The sequence below is a fragment of the Mobula birostris genome, chromosome 2 (genome assembly GCF_030028105.1).
Source record: "Mobula birostris isolate sMobBir1 chromosome 2, sMobBir1.hap1, whole genome shotgun sequence".
In the NCBI taxonomy this organism is placed as follows: Eukaryota; Metazoa; Chordata; class Chondrichthyes; order Myliobatiformes; family Myliobatidae; genus Mobula; species Mobula birostris.
Genome location: NC_092371.1, coordinates 49,564,637 through 49,591,087, shown reverse-complemented (window position 1 = coordinate 49,591,087; position 26,451 = coordinate 49,564,637). Strand labels below are relative to the sequence as shown.

The 26,451-nt window shown below is 38.8% G+C and overlaps 1 protein-coding gene across 1 annotated transcript; it reads left to right on the top strand.

The window, feature by feature from the left end:
- Positions 1–4,782: 4,782 nt before the first annotated feature.
- On the top strand, positions 4,783–22,142 carry LOC140208339 (thyrotropin-releasing hormone receptor-like). Its single transcript, XM_072276939.1, has 2 exons — positions 4,783–5,580; positions 21,732–22,142. Exons 1-2 carry the CDS (start codon positions 4,783–4,785, stop codon positions 22,140–22,142), a joined length of 1,209 nt encoding a protein of 402 aa, XP_072133040.1.
- The last annotated feature ends 4,309 nt before the right edge of the window (positions 22,143–26,451 follow it).

Sequence of the window (26,451 nt, the reverse complement as noted above, 5' to 3'; positions counted from 1 at the left end):
CACAACAACCCTGTTATTATTGCACCGTTCCTGAATCTGCCTCACTATCTGCTCCTCGATGCCTCTGTTACTATTGAAGGGTCTATAAAAAACACCCAGTAGAGTTATTCTCCCCTTTCTGTTTCTGACTTCCACCTACAATGACTTAGTAGACAATCCCTCCATGACTTCTTCCTTTTCTGCAGTTGTGATACCATCCCTGATTAGCAATGCTACACCCCCACCTCTTTTGCCTCCCTCCCTGTGCTTTTTGAAACATCTGAAGCTTGGCACACTCAGCAGCCATTCTTGTCCCTGAGACATCTAAGTCTCTGTAATGGCCACAACATCATAATTCCACTTATTAATCCACACTCGAAGTTCATCCGCCTTGTTCATTGTAAATTGTCCCATGATTAGGCTTGGGTTAAATTGGGGGATTGTGGTCCGATGTGGCTCGAAGGGCCGGAAGGGACTATTCCATGCTGTATCTCAATCAATCAATCAATAAATAAATAAGGTGAGTCAATTTAATAGGAATGTTCCACAGCTATTATATAGTTCATTCTTGTGCAATGCATGACAATCACAAATAGACTTGATTATGATTCCTTATGTTTTCAACAGGTTTTCCAGTTTATTACCAATTACTTCGGCAGAGGTAATCCATCTAACAGCCTCAAATTACTTAATGTACAGCTGGTCGATCAGAAAGTAACAACACAAACTCAATAAATCTGTGTCCAGTGTAGTCTTCTCTGTTTACTCTCACCTCAACCTACCAAATAAACATGGCGTTGAAAGAAATCGTACTCCCCATGAGCCAACTTAAACCTTGGATCTGTCTGATACATTAACGTTGATATCGTACAGTATAAACCTTTGTTAACTGTTATTGCTGTAATATACTGGCAGACCACAGTACGTGTGCTTGCAACACTGTGTGTCCGACAGAGTGATCAGCAGCACTGGGGCTCCACAGGGGACTGTCTTGTCTCCCTTTCTCTTCACCATTTACACCTCGGACTTCAACTATTGTACAGAGTCTTGTCATCTTCAGAAGTTTTTTGATGACTCTGCCATAGTTGGTTGCATCAGCAGGGGAGATGAGGCTGAGTACAGGGCTATGGTAGGAAACTTTGTCACATGGTGTGAGCAGAATTATCTGCAGCTTAATGTGAAAAAGACTAAGGAGCTGGTGGTAGACCTGAGGAGAGCTAAGGTACCGGTGACCCCTGTTTCCATGCAGGGGGTCAGTGTGGACATGGTGGAGGATTACAAATACCTGGGGATACGAATTGACAATAAACTGGACTGGTCAAAGAACGCTGAGGCTGTCTACAAGAAGGGTCAGAGCCGTCTCTATTTCCTGAGGAGACTGAGGTCCTTTAACATCTGCCGGACGATGCTGAGGATGTTCTACGAGTCTGTGGTGGCCAGTGCTATCATGTTTGCTGTTGTGTGCTGGGGCAGTAGGCTGAGGGTTGCAGACACCAACAGAATCAACAAACTCATTCGTAAGGCCAGTGATGTTGTGGAGATGGAACTGGACTCTCTGACGGTGGTGTCTGAAAAGAGGATGCTGTCCAAGTTGCAAGCCATCTTGGACAATATCTCCCATCCACTACATAATGTACTGGTTGGGCACAGGAATACATTCAGCCAGAGACTCATTCCACCGAGATGCAACACTGAGCATCATAGGAAGTCATTCCTGCCTGTGGCCATCAAACTTTACAACTCCTCCCTTGGAGGGTCAGACAATAGGCTGGTCCTGGACTTATTTCCTGGCATAATTTACATATTACTATTAATTATTTATGGTTTTATTACTATTTAATTATTTATGGTGCAACTGTAACGAAAACCAATTTCCTCCGGGATCAATAAAGTATGACTATGACTATAGTGAAGATTCACTGTTTGTGATGATGATCCCGTTGTCCTGGTGCTCCATTAGAAATAGTGCTCTACGGTCCATTATCCTGTTGCCATTTGCAAGCTGTTGTCACGTGTCTTTCCTTCTGGCAATTGGTTACCTTAAAAGAATGATTGCTCTGTGAATGACTTGCACTACTTGTGATAACAACTTGCGTTTATTTTCTGAGCAAAGCTTTGGGATGGGTGTGTCATTTGATTACTACAGGTATTTGTAGTGTTTGTGGCCCTTGAAGGATGCAATTGCTTGGTATCTATGAGATAGTTTGTGCTTGACAGGTTAGCCGGGATGTCTCTTCTCTTAGACCCAACACACACACACACACATACACACAGACCTGCCTCTTAGTGTGCAGTTCAAAAGCTCTCCAGATTTTAAAATGACTTGGCTGCCAGTTCAATGATAAAATCACTTAAAGTTTCTCTTGTATTCTATTGGGTGCCAAATTTATAGCTCTTAACTAACACAAATGACTGAGTTTTAAAATATTCTTCTAATTTCTGAATCGTCTCTGAAAACATGGTATTTTCATTCAATATTCCTGCATGTTCTTGGTGTACCAAGCACCTCTGGAATATTGGTGACCACGGCAAACATCTTTGTCTTGTAATCACCTTGTTCTTTTCTTGCCAAGTCTGTGCAGCAGTTCTTATACTCATTTCCTGTGATTTCATTTCACACATAGTGAATGTCATTATGTTGCCTGTTTTGTTTTACCAGCTTACTTTAATTATTACTTTACAATCAGTTGGTGCTGTTTTAAGAGCAACTGCTGTCTTGCTAGTGATTGCTGCTGCCTACAATTCTATGCACACACACACACACACACACACACACACACACACACACCAGCTCACTTGTATGCTCTGATGTAATCCACCAGTACTTGGTACTGTACAAATGAGTTCACTTTCACTAAGTCTACATTCAGGAACTTTGAGAATTTGAACTTTGCCACTTTAGAGTCATAGAGCATGGAAACAGCCCTTCTGTTCCACTGTGTCCATGTCAGCCAGACATTTATACTAATTCTGTTCTGTTCTCCTCATATCTCTATCAATTCTACCCACATTCTGTTACTCACCTGCACATAAGGGGCAATTTAGAGTAATTCATCCTTCAGGATGTGGGAGGGAATTTATTTGGTCATTGAGAGAACTGGCAAACTCCACACGGAAAACACTGAAGGTGAAGATTAAATTGTGAAGCAGCAGTTCCACCAGCTGCACCCCTGCCTCACTCTGTTTCTCCAGTTTTTACTTTGTTTTAGGATCTGTCCCAGCTCCTTGACGAGTGTGATGTAGAAGAGATCTGTTGGAGGTGCAGCATGATTTTATTGTTGCTTGACAACTTTTCCTATTGCTGCCAATCATAATATAGTTGGGACCATGCTGAGAATGGTGACAAGATCAATCACTATAATATTTATTCTCTCAAATGCTGCTTGCATCACATTCCATGAAGACATCATTAAACACTACAGCTATATGGCTTTCTGATTTTTGTTTGTAATGTGACTATGTTGCTCATGCCTAATTGCCCTTGCAAAGATATGTAATTTTGACCACCTTCTTGAACTCCTGTAGTCTTCTGGCAAGGTTCATCCTACCACAAACAATCTTGTGGAGGATCTCAGCGAGTCAAAACCTTTGGACTGATGCAGGGTTTCAACTCCGAACACTGACAATTCCTTTCCTCAAACAGATGTCACTCCACGCATTGAGTTCCTCCAGCAAGTTGTGACACTTGCAGTCTCTTGTGTCGCCAAGTTACTACCACAGCACACTTAGGTCAGAATGTCCATGAATTGCATCTCAGATTGTCCATATTCTATACACAAATGTAGCATATAATCTGTAATCGCTCCTGGCATGGATTCGTGCTCAGTAGGTCTTCTTCGTGGGGGCGGGGGGGGGGGGAGCTTTGCTAGAAAATGGTTGCGAGAAAATAGGGCTGTGAAGTCAGAAGGCATTAGGACCTGAGGTTGCAGGCGCCCCCGCTCATCAGTCGCAGCAGCTGCTTGTTGGCCAGCTCCTCGTCATCCGAGCTGCATCGAGAGGAGCAATGCCAGTTTACCGTTACTGCACGCCTGTGGCAAACCACTTCACCAAGAAATCCGAGGAAGACATTCGATCAACATTGGCTTCTCACGAAGTAAGTGACACTTTTGATTGTAACCATCTTCCTACTTGTGTATTTAAAACGCTTGTAATGTGTATCTTAATAAATCATTCGATTTGTTACTGATTGGTTTATTAACATCATGAAATATTAGTACCGGAAACTGAAGAAATACTGAGAACTGAGCACGGTTTCAAGACTTGTTTGTAAATTCCACGGCAGGGAAATTGCTTGAAGTTCTACAGAAACCAGGAAGCCGTATTTTAAAAGTAGAAATGTTCTGACAATATCAGTCAAGGTGTTTGACAAGACAACTAACTTTAAACAACAGAATGTTTTATATTAAAAAGAACACTTAATGGTGGTTATCGGGACTTCCTGATGAGCGAGATGTCTGAAATGACTGGCTGATCTTGCACCAGTCATTAGAATACTCAGCAGCATTCGTTTTATTCGTTTACATACATACTTGCCTTCAAATTTGTCTTCTTGGGAAACGGATGAAAACCTGAGGGGATGCAGCGGTAAATCTGTTAGCGCCGAGAGAGCGAACACTTCCGCGGCGTGTCACATTTGGAGCAGCGTTCCGTGTCTTAGCGGGTTTTAATTCTGTTGAAAAGTTGCTTTGAATCATCCTATACTCTTCAATAAGTTGTGGCTGTTGCTGTTTTTATACAGGGTTCGGCAGCGCAATGAGTCCTCGAACCTAACGAAGCTTGCAGCAAGAGAAGGTGTTGGTAACCATGGAGAATCTGACAAGTATGATGGAGTTGGTAAACAACTCAATGAACCAGACAGAGGGCATGAAGCCGATGCCCTGGAATCCTCTCGAATACCAGGTGGTCACGTTACTGTTGGTCCTGTTGATCTGTGGTGTGGGGATAGCTGGCAACGTCATGGTAGTTCTCGTGGTGCTGAAGACCAAGCACATGAGAACCCCCACTAACTGCTACCTGGTGAGCCTGGCCATCGCAGACCTGGTTGTGCTCTTGGCGGCCGGTCTGCCCAATATCACCGAGAGTGTGGCTGCCTCTTGGGTCTATGGATACGTGGGATGCCTTTGTATCACGTACCTTCAGTACCTAGGCATCAACGCGTCCTCGTGTTCCATCACCGCGTTTACCATCGAGCGGTACATTGCAATTTGCCACCCCATCAAAGCACAGTTCATCTGCACTGTGTCCAGAGCAAAGAAAATAATCGCATTTGTATGGGTCTTCACTTCTGTATATTGCGTGATGTGGTTCTTTTTACTAGACATCAAGCAGATTCCACATGCTGATGGCATTGAGGTGGTTTGTGATTATAAAGTGTCCAGAAACCATTACTTGCCCATCTACTTCCTGGACTTCACTATGTTCTACGTGATACCGTTATTGGTGGCCACGGTCCTTTATAGTCTCATCGCTCGGATCCTGATTCTGAATCCCATTCCCAGCACCCCACAGGATACATCCAATAATTCCATTCACAAGGGACCCTCCAACACCGTCAAGACGTCCGGTGGCCGCAGCAAGAGTGCTCAATCTTCAAGGAAGCAGGTAACAATCCCGGCAGGTAACAAGACCTTCCGGCTCCCTAGCCCGATCTGCTTCGATCATCATCTTTAATTGTTTGGCGCCAGGTCCTTTATTGCTGACATTCCTGCATACAAGTTATGCTCAGGAAGATTAAATTAAAATGATTGCCACACATTATACAAAGCTAATAAACTAAAGTATGCCGAGGCAGCCAAATCTGTCCAGGAACCTGTTCCTAATGTTCAAGAAGTTGAGCCCATTTCTGTAATTGCATTGCATTAATGCTGGAAAAAGACAGTGAATAATTTATAGACACTATTTAAAAATTAGGCTTCAAATTATTTTTGTGGTGACACAATGTAAAATAAGGTGTCACATCCACTTTTCCCAATATTGTCGAAATGCCTGAAAATACTGCTCATTTTTTTTCTCTTATGACCATAAAGGCACACCTCTCTATTGTAGACTTAAAAGAGTTTACTTTTATACAGGGTAAACTATGCGTTTTGTATATTGAGTTTCTGGAAAGCGGAATTCCCGTAGGTTGCGGTAGGTGGCGGTATGAGTTCTGTTTACAGTTTCTTTCTTTTTTAAATCTTTTTATTGAATAAGTATACAAAAAGGTAAGCCATATAGGCACTAATACACTGTTAGAATATAATAAAATTACAGGAGATATTAATACAAAAAAAAGATACAAACAATGTAGTTTAAACATAACATACTAAGGTAACATAATAGTATACTAATTTTTATATATATATATCAATAGAGAAAACGAAAAAAAACCCCAAAAAAACCACCGTGCAACTAACTAAAAGCAAAGCAAAGCAATGGGCTAACTTGGAACCAAGCAGAGTTAAAAAAGTTAAAGTCACGCCCTCAATCCCGACCTCCATTAAAAACAGTAAAAAAAACTAGAAGGGTATATAAATATGGAGCAAAAAAAGAGGAGAAAAAAAATTACATTAAATGAAAATATTGAATAAAAGATCTCCAGGTCTGTTCAAATTTAAGTGAGGAATCATAAAGATTGCTTCTAATTTTCTCCAAATTCAAGCATAATATCGTCTGAGAAAACTAAAAAAAGGTAGCTGGAGCATTAAGCTCTTACCAATATTGTAAGATACATCTTTTAACCATTAAAGTAAGAAATGCAATCATTCTACGGGCTGAAGGAGAAAGATTACTGGAAATTTTAGGTAGTCCAAAGATAGCGGTAATAGGGTGAGGAGAGATATCTATATTCAATACCTTGGAGATAATATTAAAAATGTCTCTCCAAAAAGTTTCCAGAGTAGGACAAGACCAAAACATATGAGTTAAAGAGGCTATCTGCCCCGGACATCTATCACAAAAAGGATTAATATGAGAATAAAAGCGAGCTAATTTATCTTTGAACATATGTGCTCTATGAACAACTTTAAATTGAATTAGGGAATGTTTAGCACAAATAGAGGAAGTATTGACTAATTGTAAAATCTGCCCCCAGTCATCCACGGAAATGATAGACCCCAATTCCTGTTCCCAATCTACCCTAATCTTATCAAATGGAGCTTTCCTAAGTTTCATAATAATATTATAAATCATAGCCGATGCACCTTTCTGACATGGATTAAGGTTAATTATAGTATCTAAAATGTATGTAGGAGGAAGCATTGGAAAAGAAGAAAGTATAGTACTTAGGAAATTTCTAACTTGTAGATATCTAAAAAAATGTATTCTTGATAAATTATATTTATTAGATAATTGTTCAAAAGACATAAGGGAACCATCTAAAAATAAATCCAAAAACCGTGAAATGCCCTTAGTCTTCCAAATTTGAAAAGCACGATACGTAAAAGAGGGAGGAAAAAATATGTTACCTAAAATAGGAATCGCTAGCCCAAATTGGTTAAGATCAAAAAATTTTCTGAATTGAAACCAAATACGTAAGGTATATTTAACTATCGGGTTAGATACCAGTTTGAGGCGTTTCAAATCAAAAGGAAGAGAGGAACCTAAAATAGAGCCAAGTGTATAGCCCTGAACAGATTGTAATTCCAATGCTACCCATTTAGGAATGGATAGTATATCCTGGTCAAGTAACCAAAATTTCATATGTCGAATATTAATTGCCCAATAATAGAAACTAAAGTTAGGTAACACTAAACCTCCATCTCTCTTAGCTTTCTGTAAATGTATTTTACCCAGTCTCGGGTTTTTATTTTGCCAAATAAATGAAGAAATTTTTGAGTCAACTTTATCAAAAAAAGATTTTGGAACAAAGATTGGTACTGCCTGAAATATATATAGAAACTTTGGCAAAAAAAACATCTTAACTGCGTTAATACGACCAATCAAAGTTAAATATAAAGGAAACCATTTGGATGAAAGTTGAATAATATGGTCAATTAAGGGTAAAAAGTTAATCTTAAATAAATCTTTGTATTTACAAGTAATTTTAATCCCAAGATATGAAAAATAATTATTAATCAATTTAAATGGAAAATTATGATATAAGGGAAGTTGTTTATTAATCGGGAAAAGTTCACTCTTATTAAGATTTAATTTATAACCTGAAAAAAGACTAAATTGTGCTAATAACTCTAAAACAGCAGGGGTGGATTTTTGAGGATTAGAAATATATAAAAGTAAATCATCAGCATAGAGTGATATTTTATGGGACTTTAAGCCCCGAGTTATCCCAGTAATATTTGGAGGTTCTCGAATGGCAATTGCAAGAGGTTCTAATGCAATATCAAATAATAAAGGACTAAGAGGACAACCTTGTCGAGTACCTCGAAAAAGAGGGAAAAAAGGTGAACTTAGAGAGTTAGTACGGACCGAGGCCACAGGAGAATGATATAACAGTTTGATCCAGGATATAAATTTCGAGCTAAAATTAAACATTTCAAGCACCTTAAATAAATAAGGCCATTCTACTCTATCAAAAGCTTTCTCAGCATCTAAAGAAATAACACACTCAGGAACATTTTGTGAGGGGGTATAAACAATATTTAACAGTGTGCGAATGTTATAAAAAGAGTAACGACCTTTAATAAAACCCGTTTGGTCTTCCGAAATAATAAAAGGAAATACTTTTTCTAATCTGTTTGCTAATAACTTAGAAAAAACTTTAGAATCAACATTTAATAAAGATATTGGTCTATAAGATGCACATTGAGCAGGATCTTTATCCTTCTTTAATATTAGAGAGATTGACGCTCTATTGAAAGATTCGGAAAGTTTACCAAGTTTTAATGAAGCCTCGAAAACCCTACAGAACCAAGGGATTAATGAAGGTGCAAAACATTTATAAAATTCTACGGTAAACCCATCAGGGCCAGGAGCTTTCCCCAAATTCATAGAGGAAATAACATTCTTAATCTCATCAGTGGTAATGGGAGTATCTAACACAGAAGACATATCCTGTGAAATCTCAGGGAAGTCTAGGTTATCTAAAAAATCATTCATATATTTAGAGTCTCGAGGAGACTCTGATTGATATAAGGAAGAATAAAAATCACAGAAGGTTTGATTAATCCCCGCATGATCAAGTATCAGTCGGTCATTTTGATTTTAAATCTGATTAATTTGAGATTTAGCATAATTAGACTTCAATTGGTTAGCCAGCAGTTTGCCAATTTTGTCACTGTGTACATAAAATTCACTTCTTGTTTTCTTTAATTGGTTTACAATCAAGGACGAAAGTAATAAACTGTGTTCCATTTGAAGTTCAGTTCTTTGTTTATATAACTCCTCAGAGGGAGCTATAACATATTTCTTATCAATTTCCTTAATCTTGTCCACAATTACCAACTCCTCCTGCTTCAGCTTCTTCCTCAAAGCAGCAGAATATGAAATAATCTGACCACGAATATAAGCTTTAAAAGTATCCCAAAGAATGTTCACAGAAATATCCTCTGTATAGTTGATTGTAAAAAAAAGATCAATCTGTTCATTCATAAAGTTTACAAAGTCCGAGTCCTGAAGCAACAGCGAATTAAAACACCATTGTCTATTATTTTGTGTATTGGTCTGAATTTTAATAGAAAGCTTAAGTGGAGCATGATCCGAAATGGTTATAGAGTCATAATCACATTTAATCACTGAAGAAATAAGACGAGAGTCAATAAAGAAATGATCAATTCTTGAATAGGAATGGTGAACATGTGAAAAAAAAAGAAAAATCTTTTTCCTGAGGATGCAGAAAACGCCAAATGTCCGTTGACCCAGAATCAGAGAGGAATGAATTAATCAAAGTTGCAGATTTATTAGGTAAGTTCTGTAGAGGAGCCGAACGGTCCAAAGCTGGAGATAAACAGGTATTAAGATCTCCGTCCCAGATCAATGAAAACTCATTCAAATTCGGGAACTGATTGAATAATGATTTATAAAATTCTGGACAGTCCATATTAGGAGCATAAACATTAACCAAAACTACCTTTTTATTAAATAATAGACCACTAATCAGTAGAAATCTACCATTCGGATCAGAAATAATATCATGTTGTATAAAAGTAACTGAGGAGTCTATAAAAATAGAGACGCCTCAAATCTTAGCGTTGGACTTTGAATGAAACTGTTGTCCCTTCCAGAATTTAAAAAAACGTAGTCTGTCCCCCCTCCGCACATAGGTCTCTTGTAAAAATAAAATTTGTGCTTTAAGTCTCCAGAACACTTTAAAAACTTTTTTCCTTTTAATAGGATGATTAAGACTATTAGTATTCCAGGAGACAAAATTAATAATAGACTCCATAACCCCTAAAGTCAACCCACAACAAGGAGGATTGACGATAGGCTCGACCCATGAACCCGGAAAGGGAACAGAACAAATAAGAGATACCGCGAAGGAGAACGCAACCAATACTTCAATAGTGTACATAGCCCAAGAAGAAAGAAACTAAAACGTGAAGCCCCTCCCACCACCCCCCAACCCATGACCCCAAGGCTAAATCTAACACAGACCAGCCAGAAAGAAGCAAGCACTAAAACTACCCCCATGACTTCTGGTATACGCTTCCTAAAAAAAGTGTAAATATAAAAAAGATCAGCTATTTTTAAAACAGTAAAAGAATAAAAAAAGGTAAATCAATTAAAACAAACACTTAATATAACAGAGAAAAAGCCAGAAAATATATAAAAAAATGCAACAAACCCCAGACCCTATGAGTAAACAAAAAAAGAAATGGAATTGTTAACATAAACTAGTTATGAAAACCTACAAAAAGAAGTAGATTTAAAAACTACAAAATTTAAGGCCTCAAAGGAAATACATAGAATGACGGTGAGGGAATAACCACCCAGAATCCCCTGGGAAAAAGAAAGGAATGACGCAGATAGAAAAAAAGTTTAGCAACCATATTAATTAATCAAAAATAAACTTTTCTGCCCATATAAGGCAAAAAAAAATTGAGACTGACAAATTCACAACCTCCGATCAAACGGAGATAGTTAAAAATTACGATTAAGATGCTGAAGGTGAAAATTGATCCAGATAACTCTGGGCATCCGATGGACATTCAAAAAAACGGAGGGCTCCATCCAATGTATGAATCCTTAGACGTGCAGGGTAAAGCAGCGCTGGTTTTAAATCCATCTTGTAGAGTTCCGACATCACAGATCTGTAACGAACCCGTTGATCCCGAATTGGTTTACTGAAATCCTCCACGAATCGGAACTTAAGATCCAAAAAATCAATGTAACCTTTAGATCGAACGAAACGAAACAGTTTCTCCTTCTCTTGAAAGTAATGAAAGCGTAAGATGACATGTCGAGGTTTATCTGACTTAGACGAGTATGATGGAACTCTGTGAACACGATCCAATAACAGTGGTTGGTCAGGAAATACAGTAGGAAATGCATCTTTTAAAAGTTGAGAAAAATACTTCATAGGGTTATCAGATTCAACAGCTTCACGCACCCCAATCATTCGAAGATTCTGCCGTCGCATTCTGGATTCTAAGTCAGAGTTTTTAAAGGTCAGAAAGTCAAGTTTCTTCTTCATTACATTAATTGTTTCTTCGATTTTCTCCATCTTGAGTTCATTTTGTTGCGTGGATTTTTGAAGATCAGATATAGCCGACTGATGTTCCATAATCGATGTTTGTATCTTATCGATTGAATCAGCAATTTTCTGGAAATTAATTGAAATTTCCGCACGAATCAGCTCCGTAACAGAGGTTGAAATTTCCCTTTGAATTAGCTCCGATTTAGCTTTCAAAGTCAGCGGTGGTTCAGTCGGAGGAAAATCGGTACCTTTCGGTCTAACCGGAGGTTTGCCGTCCTTCCCGTTTTTTCCATTCTTAGGCATAGCAGACCTTAAACGCATCCGATTATCAAAGAGCCCAATTTATTTCAAAGTATTGTAAAAGTCGATGCCTTAATGGTTAATTAAAATATAGCTGATCATAAGAAGAAAATCTCAGAGGTAATGGAGCGAGTCAAGAACACGACTTCACTCCATGAGCTCTACTGGAAGTCCTGTTTACAGTTTCAAAGGAGAACTATTTAACCTTTCTCGGATAGGCGACTCTCTGAAACCTTTTTCTCCGCAATTAATCTATTTCCGGATTTTTTATTATTTCGTTATTGTTTATATTATTTATAATGAGTCGTAATGGTTAATCGTTACAACTCCGAACTTAAAGTTGAAATATTGTTCCGGTGACCTGAAGCGCTTGTTTCACGTGACGGAGGACACTTTGAATCACCGGATTTTGAGCGCTTTGTAGGGTAACTTATGGCACCTGTTCACCTTTGTTATACAGGTTATACATTTCAATCAGGTGAACAGTGGTTGCAAGGGTGGGGGGCCGTGGGTGGGGTGGGGGGGAGGAGGGAGGGAGGGAGGGAGGGACAGAGAGAGAGAGAGAGAGAGAGAGAGAAAGAAAGAAAGAAAAAGATCCTGTGAAATTAAACTCAGCCGGTCAGGCAGCATCTGTAGAAAGAGAAGTTTCATATGGCAGGCCCTTCATTGGAGCTGAAAGGCAGCAACAAGAAAACAGGTGTTGTGGGGGGGAGCAGATAACAGCATTTTATGACAATGTAACATAATGTGGCCCCTCTCTCTGTGAGATGTTTTGCTAATCTGCTAAAGTCTGAAATATTGTGGAGTCTTCCTACAATGACATAGCCTGCAATTTCTGGTAATCTTAAAGATTAACAGCAAGTTCTGGAAATGTTAATAATCTGAAGTGTTAACTGATGCCACAGAGACTGCAAAAATGAATGAAAAGCTACAGCTAATACTGAGCAAGAATCATGTCAGGCAGACTTTCCATAAAGGCCTTCTCATGATGACCGTAGTTCATCTGAAGTGGAAATATTGTTTAGCAACATAAAACTCATTTCACATTTGATGTTGTAACATTCAACAAATATAATTTCTGAGTCAAATATATAAGCAAAAGAATTACAAACAGAAAATCCTGGAAATACATAAGTCAGATGATGTTTGTTAAAGATATTATTATCTTTGCAGCATTTTCAACACTTTCTTATTTCAAATTTCCAGAATTTACAGGTGGTTTTGGAAATGAGAAAATCAGACAGTGACTGGTCTTTGTATAGATAGTTACTGAAATACCTTTATTGCACACGAAGTACTTAACTAAATTGATACACTTTTGGTTTCATTGTTATGGGAAATTATATCTGCCAGTCCACTTTGATCTGTAACTAACAGTTAAAGTAGGTGTTACTACTTTCTTGTCTTAAATACTAGTCAATCTTTTCAGCTATGACTGTCCATAGTATCTATTATACTAGATAACCCAGGCTTGTCAGTATGATCAAGTAGATTCCATATTCATATTCAATACACGAGAGTTAAGGTGTTCCCATCAGTTAGACAGGCTGCTGTTGGCCTTAGACTGTTGGCCTTAGACTATTATACTAGATAACCCAGGCTTGTCAGTATGATCAAGTAGATTCCATATTCATATTCAATACACGAGAGTTAAGGTGTTCCCATCAGTTAGACAGGCTGCTGTTGGCCTTAGACCAGCTAATGAGTGGGAACATAATTAGTTGTGAACTTGCTTGGAATTAGCATTTTGTGATTATTATTGGAAGCCATAATTTAAGAATGCTGTTGCCTCTGCAAATAACTATTATATGGCCTGAAAAAGGGTCTCGGCCTGAAACGTCGACTGTTTACTCTTTTGAGTTCCTCCAGCATTTTGTGTGTACTGCTTTGGATTCCCAGTATCTGCAGGTCTTCTCGTGTTTATTATATGACATTATTACCCATGTCCAAATAATAATTGTACCTAAATACCCAGCACCTCTATGGTCTTCACTTAAAAAGACATCACCAGTTTCAAAACCAAAAATAAACCATTCAAATTTGGTTCAGTATTTCATACTTACTGATTTTCAACAAAATACCATTTCCAGCATCTGCAGATTTTCTCTTGTTTGTTAATACTGTGACAGTTGCTTTCTTTTATTCATGAGTGGGTTAGTTTCCAATGCACATCCATTATAGGTTTTTGTACATTAATTCACCTAAAATAAAGGCCAGGATTCCATTAGTCTTTCTGATCATATTTTGTTCCTGAGTTTCAAACTTTTAGTGATTTATTCATGTGAACACCGAAATCTATTAAGACCAGTTTCTAGATTTTGTCAAAAGTAAGTATTTTTGTGTAGGTCTAAAGCCATTATCTTAAATTCTCACATTGAATTTCATCTGCTACATACCTTGCAAATATCAGTTTTGAACTTGCCTCTAAGCAACTATACCGCTGTGTGCACTTACTGAATTTCTCAATATGGATGCTCAAATCTTTATTGCTTCACCACAGTCATTATAGTTCTCATGAAGACGATAAATCACATCCTCCGCCACTCCAATAGGAATAGGGTTCCCCTTGTCCTCACCTACCACCCCACCAGCCTCTGGGTCCAACATATAATTCTCCGTAACTTCTGCCACCTTCGATGGGATCCCACGACTAAGCACATCTTTCCCTCCCCCCACTTTCTGCTTTCCGCAGAGATCACTCCCTACACGACTCCCTTATCCATTCGTCCCCCCCATCCCTTCCCACCAATCTCCCTCCCGGCACTTATCCTTGTAAGCGGAACAAGTGCTACACATGCCCTTACACTTCCTCCCTTACCACCATTCAGGGCCCCAGACAGTCCTTCCAGGTGAGGCGACACTTCACCCGTGAGTCGGCTGGGGTGATATACTGCATCCGGTGCTCCCGATGCGGCCTTCTATATATTGGCGAGATGCGACGCAGGCTGGGAGACCGTTTCGCTGAACACCTACGCTCTGTCCGCCAGAGAGATCGGGATCTCCGAGTGGCCACACATTTTAATTTCACATCCCATCCCCATTCTGATATGTCTATCCACGGCCTCCTCTACTGTAAAGATGAAGGCACACTCAGGTTGGAGGAATAATACCTTATATTGCGTCTGAGTAGCCTCCAATCTGAAGGCATGAACATTGACTTCTCTAACTTCTGTTAATGCCCCTCCTCCTCTTCGTACCCCATCCCTTATTTATCTATCTATTTATTTATTTATTTATTTATTCCCTTTTTTTCTCTCTCTCTTTTTTCTCCCTCTGTCCCTCTCACTATAACTCCTTGCCTGTTCTCCATCCTCTGGGCTCCCCTCCCCCTTTCTTTCTCCCTAGGCTTCCCGTCCCATGATCCTCCACCTTTTCCAGCCTTTTGCCAATCAACTTTCCAGCTCTTAGCTCCATCCCTCCCCTTCCTGTCTCCTCCTATCATTTCGGATCTCCCCCTCCCCCTCCCACTTTCAAATCTCTTACTATCTCTTCTTTCAGTTAGTCCTGACGAAGGGTCTCGGCCCGAAAAGTCAACTGTACCTCTTCCTTTAGATGCTGCCTGGCCTGCTGCATTCACCAGCATTTTTTGTGTGTGTTGGTTATATAAATGTATTCCTTGAATTTGCTTATTCTCTGTTAGTGACCATTCATAAGTACAGAGAATCCACCGCCTTGTTGAGTGTCATTAATTTTCCTTTCTTTGTTTTCTGATTGAATAGATGAGATTGGGAGCTAGAAAATATCACACTGCATTTTTTTTTCTCCCTGGCCTTCATTTCCTTTAAAGTCACATCACATTACATTAACAAATTCTTCCTAATCTATTACACGACATCAGCATTTCCACATTTTGAAATTTCACAATAGCTTACCCTGATTTAAACAGTGATATGAGGGCTATAGAAAGTGTTGCCCATATGGCAATGGATGAGAAAAGAACGGAAAGAATAAATTATGCTAAAGATTAACGAATGCTGTGTTGAGACACTTGTATGCTGATGGAATTCAGTATCCATAAATATAAGTAGCATATTCTCATAAATACTAGAGGAAAAAAGAATGGTATGGATAAACACAGAATTGGGAGGACTTTGGTTCACATGAGCCAAAGAGCATCTCAAAAGCAAACTATTGTTCTCTGGGTTTTATGGGAAGAGCTATGTGACGATTGATCAATATAAAACCTTGGGTAAATCCTTAGCAACAGCAAACTTGAAATACATTGGCAGATTTGGGCAGCAGACTGGATGAAATATAATGAAGCAATATGAATTGTACTACAGTTTCAAGATTCAAGATTGTTTAATGTCATTTCCAGTACACAAGTGTAAAGGAGAACAAAATAATGGTTACTCCGGATCCAATGCAGCACAATAAGACACAATAATTTTAAAAAGCACAATAAATATAAATACATAAGATAGCTTGTATAGATTGATTTTATGTACATAAAGTGATGCTAGGTACAGGAGTACCTGTACACAAGGTGACTCTGAGAGGACACGGTAAAGTAATGGTAGTGGGGTCGGTGGGCAGGTTGTCAACTCCGCAACTTTGATGATTACAAATAAATCAAAACACATGAAAATGGGGATTACTTTTATGAGAGCAGAGGAGAAGATGTTGCTCTGTTCTTACTTCCATTAATATCCATGAAGGATAACAATTCTTTAAAGAAAACAATGCTGCGGCAATCTTAACCATCTCCAAATATTTGAAAGGTTAGTTGTTGGGAAAGAGAATCTCTGGACAATCTCTGATGCACAACTTTACTTTGTCTAACATACTTACTTTTGTTTAACTAAAATACCAACAGTATAGCATAATGTATTTTAATTCAGACAGAATAATTTATACTCAAGGTCAATGTTTTAATTTGTGAAAATTAAAATATCATAATCAAGATTGTCAAATTGCTCAGAATAAATATTCAAATAAATTATAGATTAAAATATAATTGTAAAGTAAGGATGTAGTTATTAATGTGAGATTAATTTAAAATATTAATACCAGGAAAAATTATTGTTCGTAGTGGCTAAAATTGGAAATAGCCCTTTCTAATACATCGTAACAAATATATATCAATTCAAATACAGAAACTCTCCAAGCTGGAGAAATGAGAATTTGCATATGGATAGTTTTTCCTTACCTTGTGCTTTAAATAAATCATTCTAAATTAACTACACAGGATTATCTTAAGAATTGATATTTATTCATTTGTGTTACATAGGTGTAGCTGGAAAGGTCAGAATTAGTTACTCATCACTAATACCTTCTCATACTGGTGCTGAACCACATTCTTGAACTGCTGCAGTCCATGTGGGGGATGGATGCCCATTGTGACATTACAAATGGCCATTCAGCATTTTTTTCCCTAAAGTTGATCAAAGAACAACAAGCAATTTGCAAATCAGGTTTGCATTTGATATGTGGGGAATTTTGTATTGGTATTTCTATCCACAGGTTTGTGAGATATTATCGAACAAGCCTTGACGACAAGTTCAGTGTATACCGTAACTACAGTACTCTAGTACAGCAGAGAAATGTTGTGCAGCAACAAGAAACCCATTCAGCTTTGGCATGAGCTGGCATGCAATTTCTAACTAGGTTTCTCATCCGTGGAAGTGAAAACTTCATTCACCCATAACAAATCATGATCCCACTTTTGTATCAAAACGGTGACAAAATATGTAGGAGAAAAAAAAGCATAATTTCACTTGAGTTAGTAAAAGAATTGATTACCATGCTGTTGAATAAAGGCTTAATTTTAGAATGTGATGGGTTTGAGCGATGTTCTACTGAAGCCTTGAGAATCTGTTGCAATATATCTTTTGTGAGGTACACAGGTCAGAAGTGTGTGGTTCATTCGTTTTAACCACACTCTGAGGTCTTTTCAAAATTTATTTTCTGTATTTTTATTCAGCCCCTTCTATTGAACACTGCATATTTATTTGTTTATTTATTTTGTTTTACAGCATGGGTTAGGCCCTTCTGGCCCTTTGAGCTGTGCTGCCCCAACAATCCCTGACAAACCCAATTAACCCTAACCTTACAATGGCCAGTTAACCTACCTGGTACATCTTTGGACTGTGGGAGGGAACCAGAGCACCTGGGGAAGACTTGCTCACTCCATGGGGAGGACATACCGACTCCTTACAGATGGCACCGGAATTGAACTTTGAACTCCGAATGCCCCGAGCTGTAATAGTGTTGTGCTAACCATTACACTACTATGGCACCCTATGTTGCCCTTTGATTCTGGATTATAACCTATGGTTCATATTCCAAAAGATCAAAATGTCATTTGGGCCCCTTATGTTCTTTGAAAAAAAAACGAGGCATTGTTCAGATCAGACTAATTACACTGCCAAAAAAATGAACCTGTTGCAAATCACTGACATGGAATATTCTAGTTGTTTAAGAGCTTCATTCATGCTCAGTGGGTAGAAAACTAGCTCCTGACTCACAGGATAATAGTTTGTTCCATTTCAGAGATTTGAGCCAAAATATCTGTGGGATATTAGGACTAGCAATTAAGATGTCTAATGTAATATGGACCCTGTGTTGCACTTTTGGACATGTTGTCTTTTAATGGTAACTTAAATTAATAACATGCTCACCTCTCAAGTACCTGAAAATAATCCATGAGCTATATTTCCAAGGAGGACATAAGATTTCTTATAGTGTTTTGGCTAATACTTATTCCTCCGTCAAATACTTTCCATTCATTACCTCATTACAGATTGTACATGCAGATGTATGGTCTCCATACTTCCTAAATTGTTAGAATGAATACAACTTAGAAATACCTTGTGTTGATGTCTGTGGGACTTTCTGAGATAATGACAATTGTGGTATAAATACAACCTCTAACTTCTGTTTCAAAATATGATGCAGTATTACTATTCCTAATTTCAATGCTTCTGATAGCTTTAGCTAACATCCACCAATCTAATCACTCCACTTACAAGTTAGTAATTTGGAAAGAAATTACTTGCTTTTGCAAGCAATTTCCAAATAGTGCTATTATCATAATGCTTATCAATTTTTTACCTCAGTATCAGCCAGGGTTAGTGATAACAAAGTTATCCCTTAGTCAAAAGCTTGTGGGTTGACTTCCTACTCTGTAACCTGAAAGCATCATTTAACTGACACTGAGGTAGTATTTTATTTTTAAATGCATTGCCTTTCAGATAAGGTATTGTACCAAGAGTCGGTCTACTTAAGCATACAGTACTGTGCAAAAGTCATAGGCACATACTATATATAGACTTTTGATTAGCACTGTATTTGTCAACAGAGTTTGTAAATCTGGCAGGAACAAAGGATGCTGGGAATGGTGAGGGTGGAGTACCGAGGAAGGGCTGTGGGCCAGGTGGCAGAGAACGAGATCCGGGGCAGCTGGTGGCACAGAGGCTGGCATACCCAGCCCTGAGACACCAGGGAAGGTAACTTGATTCCAAACAATTGGCTTATTTATCATTACAGAACGTCCCTGATGCATCTTGCTTCCTCCACTCTCCTTTCTCCTTTTCCCAACCATGGTTCCACTGTCCCTACTCCCTTCCTAATCTCTGTCCACAATAGAAACCCATATCAGAATCAGGTTTATCATCGTTCGCATATGTCATGAAGTTTAGTTTGTTTTTTGTAGCAGCTGTACAGTGCAATACATAAAATTATTCTACAGTACTGTGCAAAAGTCTTAGGCGCCCTGCCTGTATATAGAGTTTTGCACTGTACTGTAAATCAGGGGTCCCCAACCTTTTTCGCACTGCAGACCAGTTTCATATTGACAATATTCTTGCGGACCGGCCAACCGGGGGGGAGGGGGGTGGTAGGGTTGCAAACGAACAAGAGTAGCAGTCAAATACGTTGGGTTTACCCCGAGAAAGACTACAATGACCATGAAGCCTTGCGCAGGCACCAGTGCGCATGCGTGTACGTGCACGTGCCGATGTTTTTCTACAAATCGTTTTTGGCGATTCTGTTCGGTGGGGGGTGGTTGTAAATCACGACCGGAATATAGGTGATAAGTGGCTAATACACTTAATTTTGTTTCCAAAAGGATTTATCTAATGAATTTAATATTAAACACACAGCACATATTTTCCTCGCATGAATATAACGGTAAGTTAATTATCAGGGGAGCTTGAAGTAAGTGTTGAACGAACTTCCAGTAGAAGTGGTAGAGGCAGGTTCAATATTATCATTTGAAGAAAAATTGGATAGGTATATAGACAGGAAAGGAATGGAGGGTTAAGGGCTGAGTGCAGGTCGGTGGGACTAGGTGAGAGTAGCGTTCGGCATGGACTAGAAGGGCAGAGATCGCCTTTTTCTGTGCTGTAGTTGTTATATGGTGATATGGTTATATAAGTCAATAGCATCATAACATTTTAAGTAACATTTGGATATTAAACACACAGCACATATTTTCCCCGTATGAACATATAAAATCATTGCAACACACCAATATCGCTGAATCAGTGGGAGCCCTGGGCTTGTTTTCCTGCAACAAGACGGTGCCATCGAAGGGTGATGGGAGACAGCGATACTCGAACGGGGTTCCTTATGTCCAGTCTATTCCGCAATTTAGTTTTCGTTGCATTCATTGCAGAGATATGTTGGAAATGGAAGCAAGGTTTTCAGTGCTTTCGTGGCTATCTCAGGATATTTAGCCTTGACTTTGATCCAGAATGCTGGCAAAGATGTTATGTCAGGTATGCTTTTCAGCCCGCCGTCATTTGCAAGCTCGAGGAGTTGATCTCCTTCCCGTGCTGACATGGATGACGCGTGCGTAATGACCTCGCGTGTGTTCAAGCTCAACAGTGGGCGTGACAGGGAATGTCATAGTCATAGTCATACTTTATTGATCCCGGGGGAAATTGGTTTTCGTTACAGTTGCACCATAAATAATTAAATAGTAATGTGTAAATTATGCCAGGAAATAAGTCCAGGAATGAGGAAAGGTGCAGCTGACTCCTGTCGCCAAATCGTATCGTTTCCTCACGGCCCAGTAGCGCATGCTTTGCGGCCTGGTACCGGTCCGCGGCCCAGTGGTTGGGGACCGCTGCTGTAAATGATGACAGAATTCTCAAGATCGTTAGTAAAAAAAAGGTTACTGGATAACATGCTGCTGGATAAAGGTTTATGTGGTGGGTTTAACCTTCAACCTTAACCAAGGATCCTTCTCGAACAAAGTAGACTCAGACTCAGAATCAGCATCAGGTTTATTACCACTGACATATGTCATTGAACTTGTAGTTTTGTGGCAGGAGTACATTGCAAGACATACTAATTATTATAAATTATGAAATACCCAAACATTGTAAAAAAAGAATAATGGAGTATTGTTCATGGGTTTCTGGGCTGTTCTGATGGTGGAGGAGAAGAAGCTGTTTAAAATGTTAAATGTGGGTCTTGAGGCTCCTGTATCTCACCCCAGATGGTAGTAATAGGAAGAGGACATGTCCTGGATTGTGAGGGTCTTTGGTAATCAATGCCACCTTCCAGAGGCACAGCCTTTTGCAGTCATGCTTGTCTAAAAGTACTTATGGCAATGAAATACTTTGAGATGCTTTAAGGCTCAAAAAGTTGATGTCTTAATTTTGCCTTTATTCTCCTCGAGCTTTGCATCAATCTATTTGAGGTACTTTGCATTGATAGGTTTAATAATGAAAACAGCTGATTTTTTTTGTTGTTTTCATCAGTAAGCACATCAGTGTACATCATAAAAGGTACATGCCAACCTAACAAGAAAACCTTAAATGTGAAATCCTTTTATTTCCTGGATGCTATTTAGCAGAAAATCATCAAACAAATCTGCTCATCTATTCAAAAATGAATACCAATCAGTTTGGTAATACTGCTTTCTTTTCAGGTCACACAAATGCTGGCAGTGGTGGTTATCCTATTTGCACTCCTGTGGATGCCCTACCGAACCTTGGTGGTGGTCAACTCGTTCATGAATGCACCCTACTTGAACGTCTGGTTTCTGTTGTTCTGCAGGATGGGTATTTATCTGAACAGCGCCATCAATCCTATCATTTACAACCTAATGTCTCAGAAATTTCGAGCTGCCTTCAAAAAACTATGCACATGCAAACAGACACAGGTGGAAAAGTCTACTGCCTATAATATGCCTGTTTACTACAAGGTGATGAAAGATATGTCACTTGAAAGTCCTGATGATGATCTAACAGAGCAAGAGGATATCAATGGATATCCCATTTCTAACAAAGAGATCCAGTTTAATAATTCCAGAAGTGACAAAACATTTAAAGTGGCCTGAAGCAGTAATGTTCATCCCAAAACCAAGATGATAAAATGGAAAGCTTATTTGCCTAGAATATGTTATAAATTATTCATCGTTCTCCTTTGTTGCATGTGTAAAATATTTTCGTATAGAATGTTAATTCCTTGATGTTTTTAAAATAAGCAACCATACTCTGGAAAATTATTCTATTCACTTTCAGGCAAGAGTTGTGATTTAAATTACAACGAATCTGAACATTGATTTTACACTTGAAAATAAGAACTACTGTATTATGATCATCTGCCTTTAATAGATAAGGAGAAGGAACCATCATGATTGTACACAGTTCAAACAAAAGAATCTGCAGATGCTGGAAATACTAAACAACACACACAAAATGGTGGAGGAACCTAGCAGGCTAGGCAGCATCTACAGAAAAGCAGTCCTGATGAAGAGTCGCAGCCTGAAACGTTGACTGTTTGCTCTTTTTCATAGATGCTGCGTGGCCTGCTGAGTTCCTCCCAGCATTTTGCATGTATTGCTACACATACTTATATATCCAGTTTTATACTTCAAACCAACAATCACACAGAAAATTCTTGCCTTTGCAACAGTTTGTAAGTACTTGCATCATTAAACATGTATGTTATCCTGATAATTCTGGAATAATGTAATAGTTCCTAATTATCAGTTTATTTTCATTTATCATGTTATTAGAATAAGCATAACAGAATGCCTGTGAAGCCCTGCCATTTAAAATATTCATCAGGAGGGGTGCACGAATAACATAATACCACAATTCCACAATTAATCCTTAGCAATTTTGAAATTGGTTATTGCAGGGAAAGCAATTTAAAATACATACAAATTTTAAAATTATTTGATTTATTCCTTCGATCCGTATTTTTGATATCTACAACAATCAAAAGTAGAAGTGCCAGGAGGGAGATCAGTGGAGAAGGACGAATGGGCAAGGGAGTCGTGCAGGGAGCGATCCCTGCGGAAAGCAGAATGTGGGAGTGGGGGTGGGGGGTGTGGAGGAAAAGATGTGACACATTTCACTGTATGTTTCGATGTACATGTGACAAATAAAGTTGGTCTTTATCTTTACATCTCATGTGCTAAATTTTTCAATATGTTTTGCTTAACATTATCAAGAGTTGAAAATATAAATGGATGCAACAATCCTAAACTAAAATGGGATTGAATATTTTTAAATTTTATTTTACCTGTTGCATATTGCATTCTAAATTCAGTTGGTAATTCATGCTGTGAAGTTCAAAACAATTATGCTGCTACATGTAATTTGTTAATATTTACATGGAAGTATCCTTAAAAATGTTGTGGCTCTGAATATTTATTAGATAGAACACATTGCACTTTCTGTAACTGTTAATATTAGATAAATATTTATTGATTAATTTATTGAGCTTATTATATATTATTGATAATCCTATGGCAGAACTCTGTATAGTATGCAGTTGTGTTTAAAATGCAAACAATCACGTAGCACACAAGCAAATATTCCAAAGCTTTTAAGTAGGTTTGTTGATTTGATTTAGCTGAAAATGTGGACATGCTTCATAGTCAAGTCACACTTTATTTATGTTGTGAGAGGAGACATCTAAATGTTCTTTAGATATCTGAAAGCTCCAGCATTATATGCTTTGTGCACCTTTGCTTATGATATTGATTTACTGTGTGTCTGGATAGAGATATTTTTCACAGGAATAGATCTGTGATCTTTTTACATGTATTGTAGAAATTTAATAATTTGAGTATGTTGCCTATGTATTGAACTGTAAAGTGACAAGAGAGTCTGTAATATTATGTAAATGTTCTTGTATTTAAGCATTGTCCATTAGAGTGGTAAATAAACACTCATAAATCTGGTTGATATCAGAACATTGGATATTAATAGGTTTTGTCATTTTTTAAGCCCATTATTGTTATCTTACATTTAGTTGTCATTCCCTTCAGATTTTTAGAACATTTACTATTTAATTAAGTGGTATGGGAAAAAGTCAGGTAGGTGGAGAAGAGTCCATGGCCAGATCAGCCATGATCTTATTGAATGGCAGAGCAGGCTTGACGGGCCAGATGGCTTACTCCTGCTCCTATTCCGTATATTCATATGTAAATCATAACTTACACCTATATTTATTCTTCTAAAAAGACAAAGTAAGATCAATTCTTCTTTGGAGAAGTGACCTTCATTGATAATAATAATAAAATCCTCCCGCATCTCACTGGTGCATTGGGCAGTAACCTTGCCGTTTCTTCAGTGTTTGTCTGTTTTACACACAAGGAAAGCATGCAAGGAACCTTCCGGATTCGAATGCAGGGCCACTAGCTCCGAGGTCTGGTGCAGATGCCACGACACCACCAGCTGGCTGTATCTTTACTGATAGTGAGTTACAAATCTCTGACAGAACAGATATGGAAGTGAAATTTACAGAAGTGATAAATGGGTTCTTACTAAGTCGGCAGACTTTTTAAACCATGGCTGACCGCTCATTTATGTAAAGTAGCTGCTGATCTCTTCTGAATCCATGACCTTAATATATAGAAAACTATAGTTCCTTTCCAGCTATGTCAGTGTTCCGTTTGATTTTAAGCGATGGTACCTTCAAACATCTCATCTGAGTTACATAACAACATTTTTATAACTATGCTTCATTTCATAGATTCACTCGGACACTTCTGGGCATGACTCGTACTTCCATATCAGATGATGCCATTTCTTTTGGATAATTGTGAACTTAAACCACCCTGTCCTAGGAGTTGCAATCACTGAGCAGTTGTAATGTGAACAGATCTCCTCAGCGCACATCACAACTGGGGCACATTTCGGGTAAGCTTTCTACTTAATTTCCTCTCTTCAGATCCCACCCCATGCACTGCACTCAAATTCCTCAGTGCCACCCCCTTCCCCATTATCTGATCTCCATTCCCACTACCACCTGCTGCCCTATTCAATCTTGTATAGTATAACTCATTCCTTGACCTCTTGTAAAATTCCTCTTCACCACACCACCACAAAAGGGCACAGAACCCCACTGATTCTACTTGCACAAAATAGAGGACTCCAAAACCCAGTACCCTCCCTTCTCCAAATCTAAAACTGCAGTAGACGGCTCTGAAGGTCCTCTCTGCCCATAGCATAAGCTTGAATGGACAGAGCCACCGTTTATCCTCATCTTCTGAATGCAGCCTTGGACAGGCACATTATTGAAGTTAAAATATGAATATGCAGTAACTGTTCATTTGGAAACTATTGAGTGCACTGAATTAACAGGTGTGGTAAACCATGTATATATGTTGTAACTCGGTTACCTGTCTGGACACACCCCTCTGCTGACTGCCCCTGTGGCTCCTCCCACAGAGTCCTGTATAAAGGTGTTCATCTTGCCCCTCCCCCTCAGTCCGGGGACAGACACTCACTGTGGAGGTCGTATTGTACAGCGAATAAAAGCCTTTCAGTATTTTTACCAAACCTCAGTCTTTTGGAGTAGTTGAAGGTGCTTCAACAGGCTAAAAGCTAGAATGGTTAACGCATAAAACTACAGGATACACTGGTTAGTTGCAGATTGATTTTTTTTCTAGTGGCTATGATTTTAAAGGTCTCGTGGTTTCCATAGTTCAGATGGAAGTCTGCGGGGAGAAGGGTGAAGTTATGAAAGGTTTTTTTTTGCTGATTTCAAAGCTTTTGAATATTCAGAAGTGAAATCATAGGCATACATTTTTCTTCAAATGCAACACAACTAGGGCAATGAAGAAAGGTGCTGGGAAAGAGAGGAATAACTCAGGATGGAATACGTATCACAAGGGCAAAGGCGACAATGTTACCATTATGACTCTATCTAGACTACCCTTGGAGAAATTTGTCTTATCATAAGACCACATGACATAGGAGCAGAATTAGGCCATTCAGCCATTGAGTCTGCTCCGCCATTCCATCATGGCTGATCCTGGATCCCACTCAACCCCATACACCTGCCTTCACACCATATCCTTTGATGCCCTAACAGATCAGGGAACTATCAACTTCCACCTTAATTATACCCACGGACATGCCCTCCACTGCAGTCTGTGGTGGAGCATACCACAGATTCACTACTCTCTAGCTAAAAAAAATTCCTCCTTACCACCTCCATTTTAAAAGGTCGCCCCCTCAATTTTGAGGCTGTGCCCTCTAGTTCTGGATACCCCATCATAGGGAACAACCTCTCCACATCCACCCTATCTAGTCCTTGCAATATTCGGTAGGTTTCAATGAGACCCCCGTACATTCTTCTAAATTCCAGTGAGTACAGGCCCAAAGCTGCCAAACGGTCCTCATATG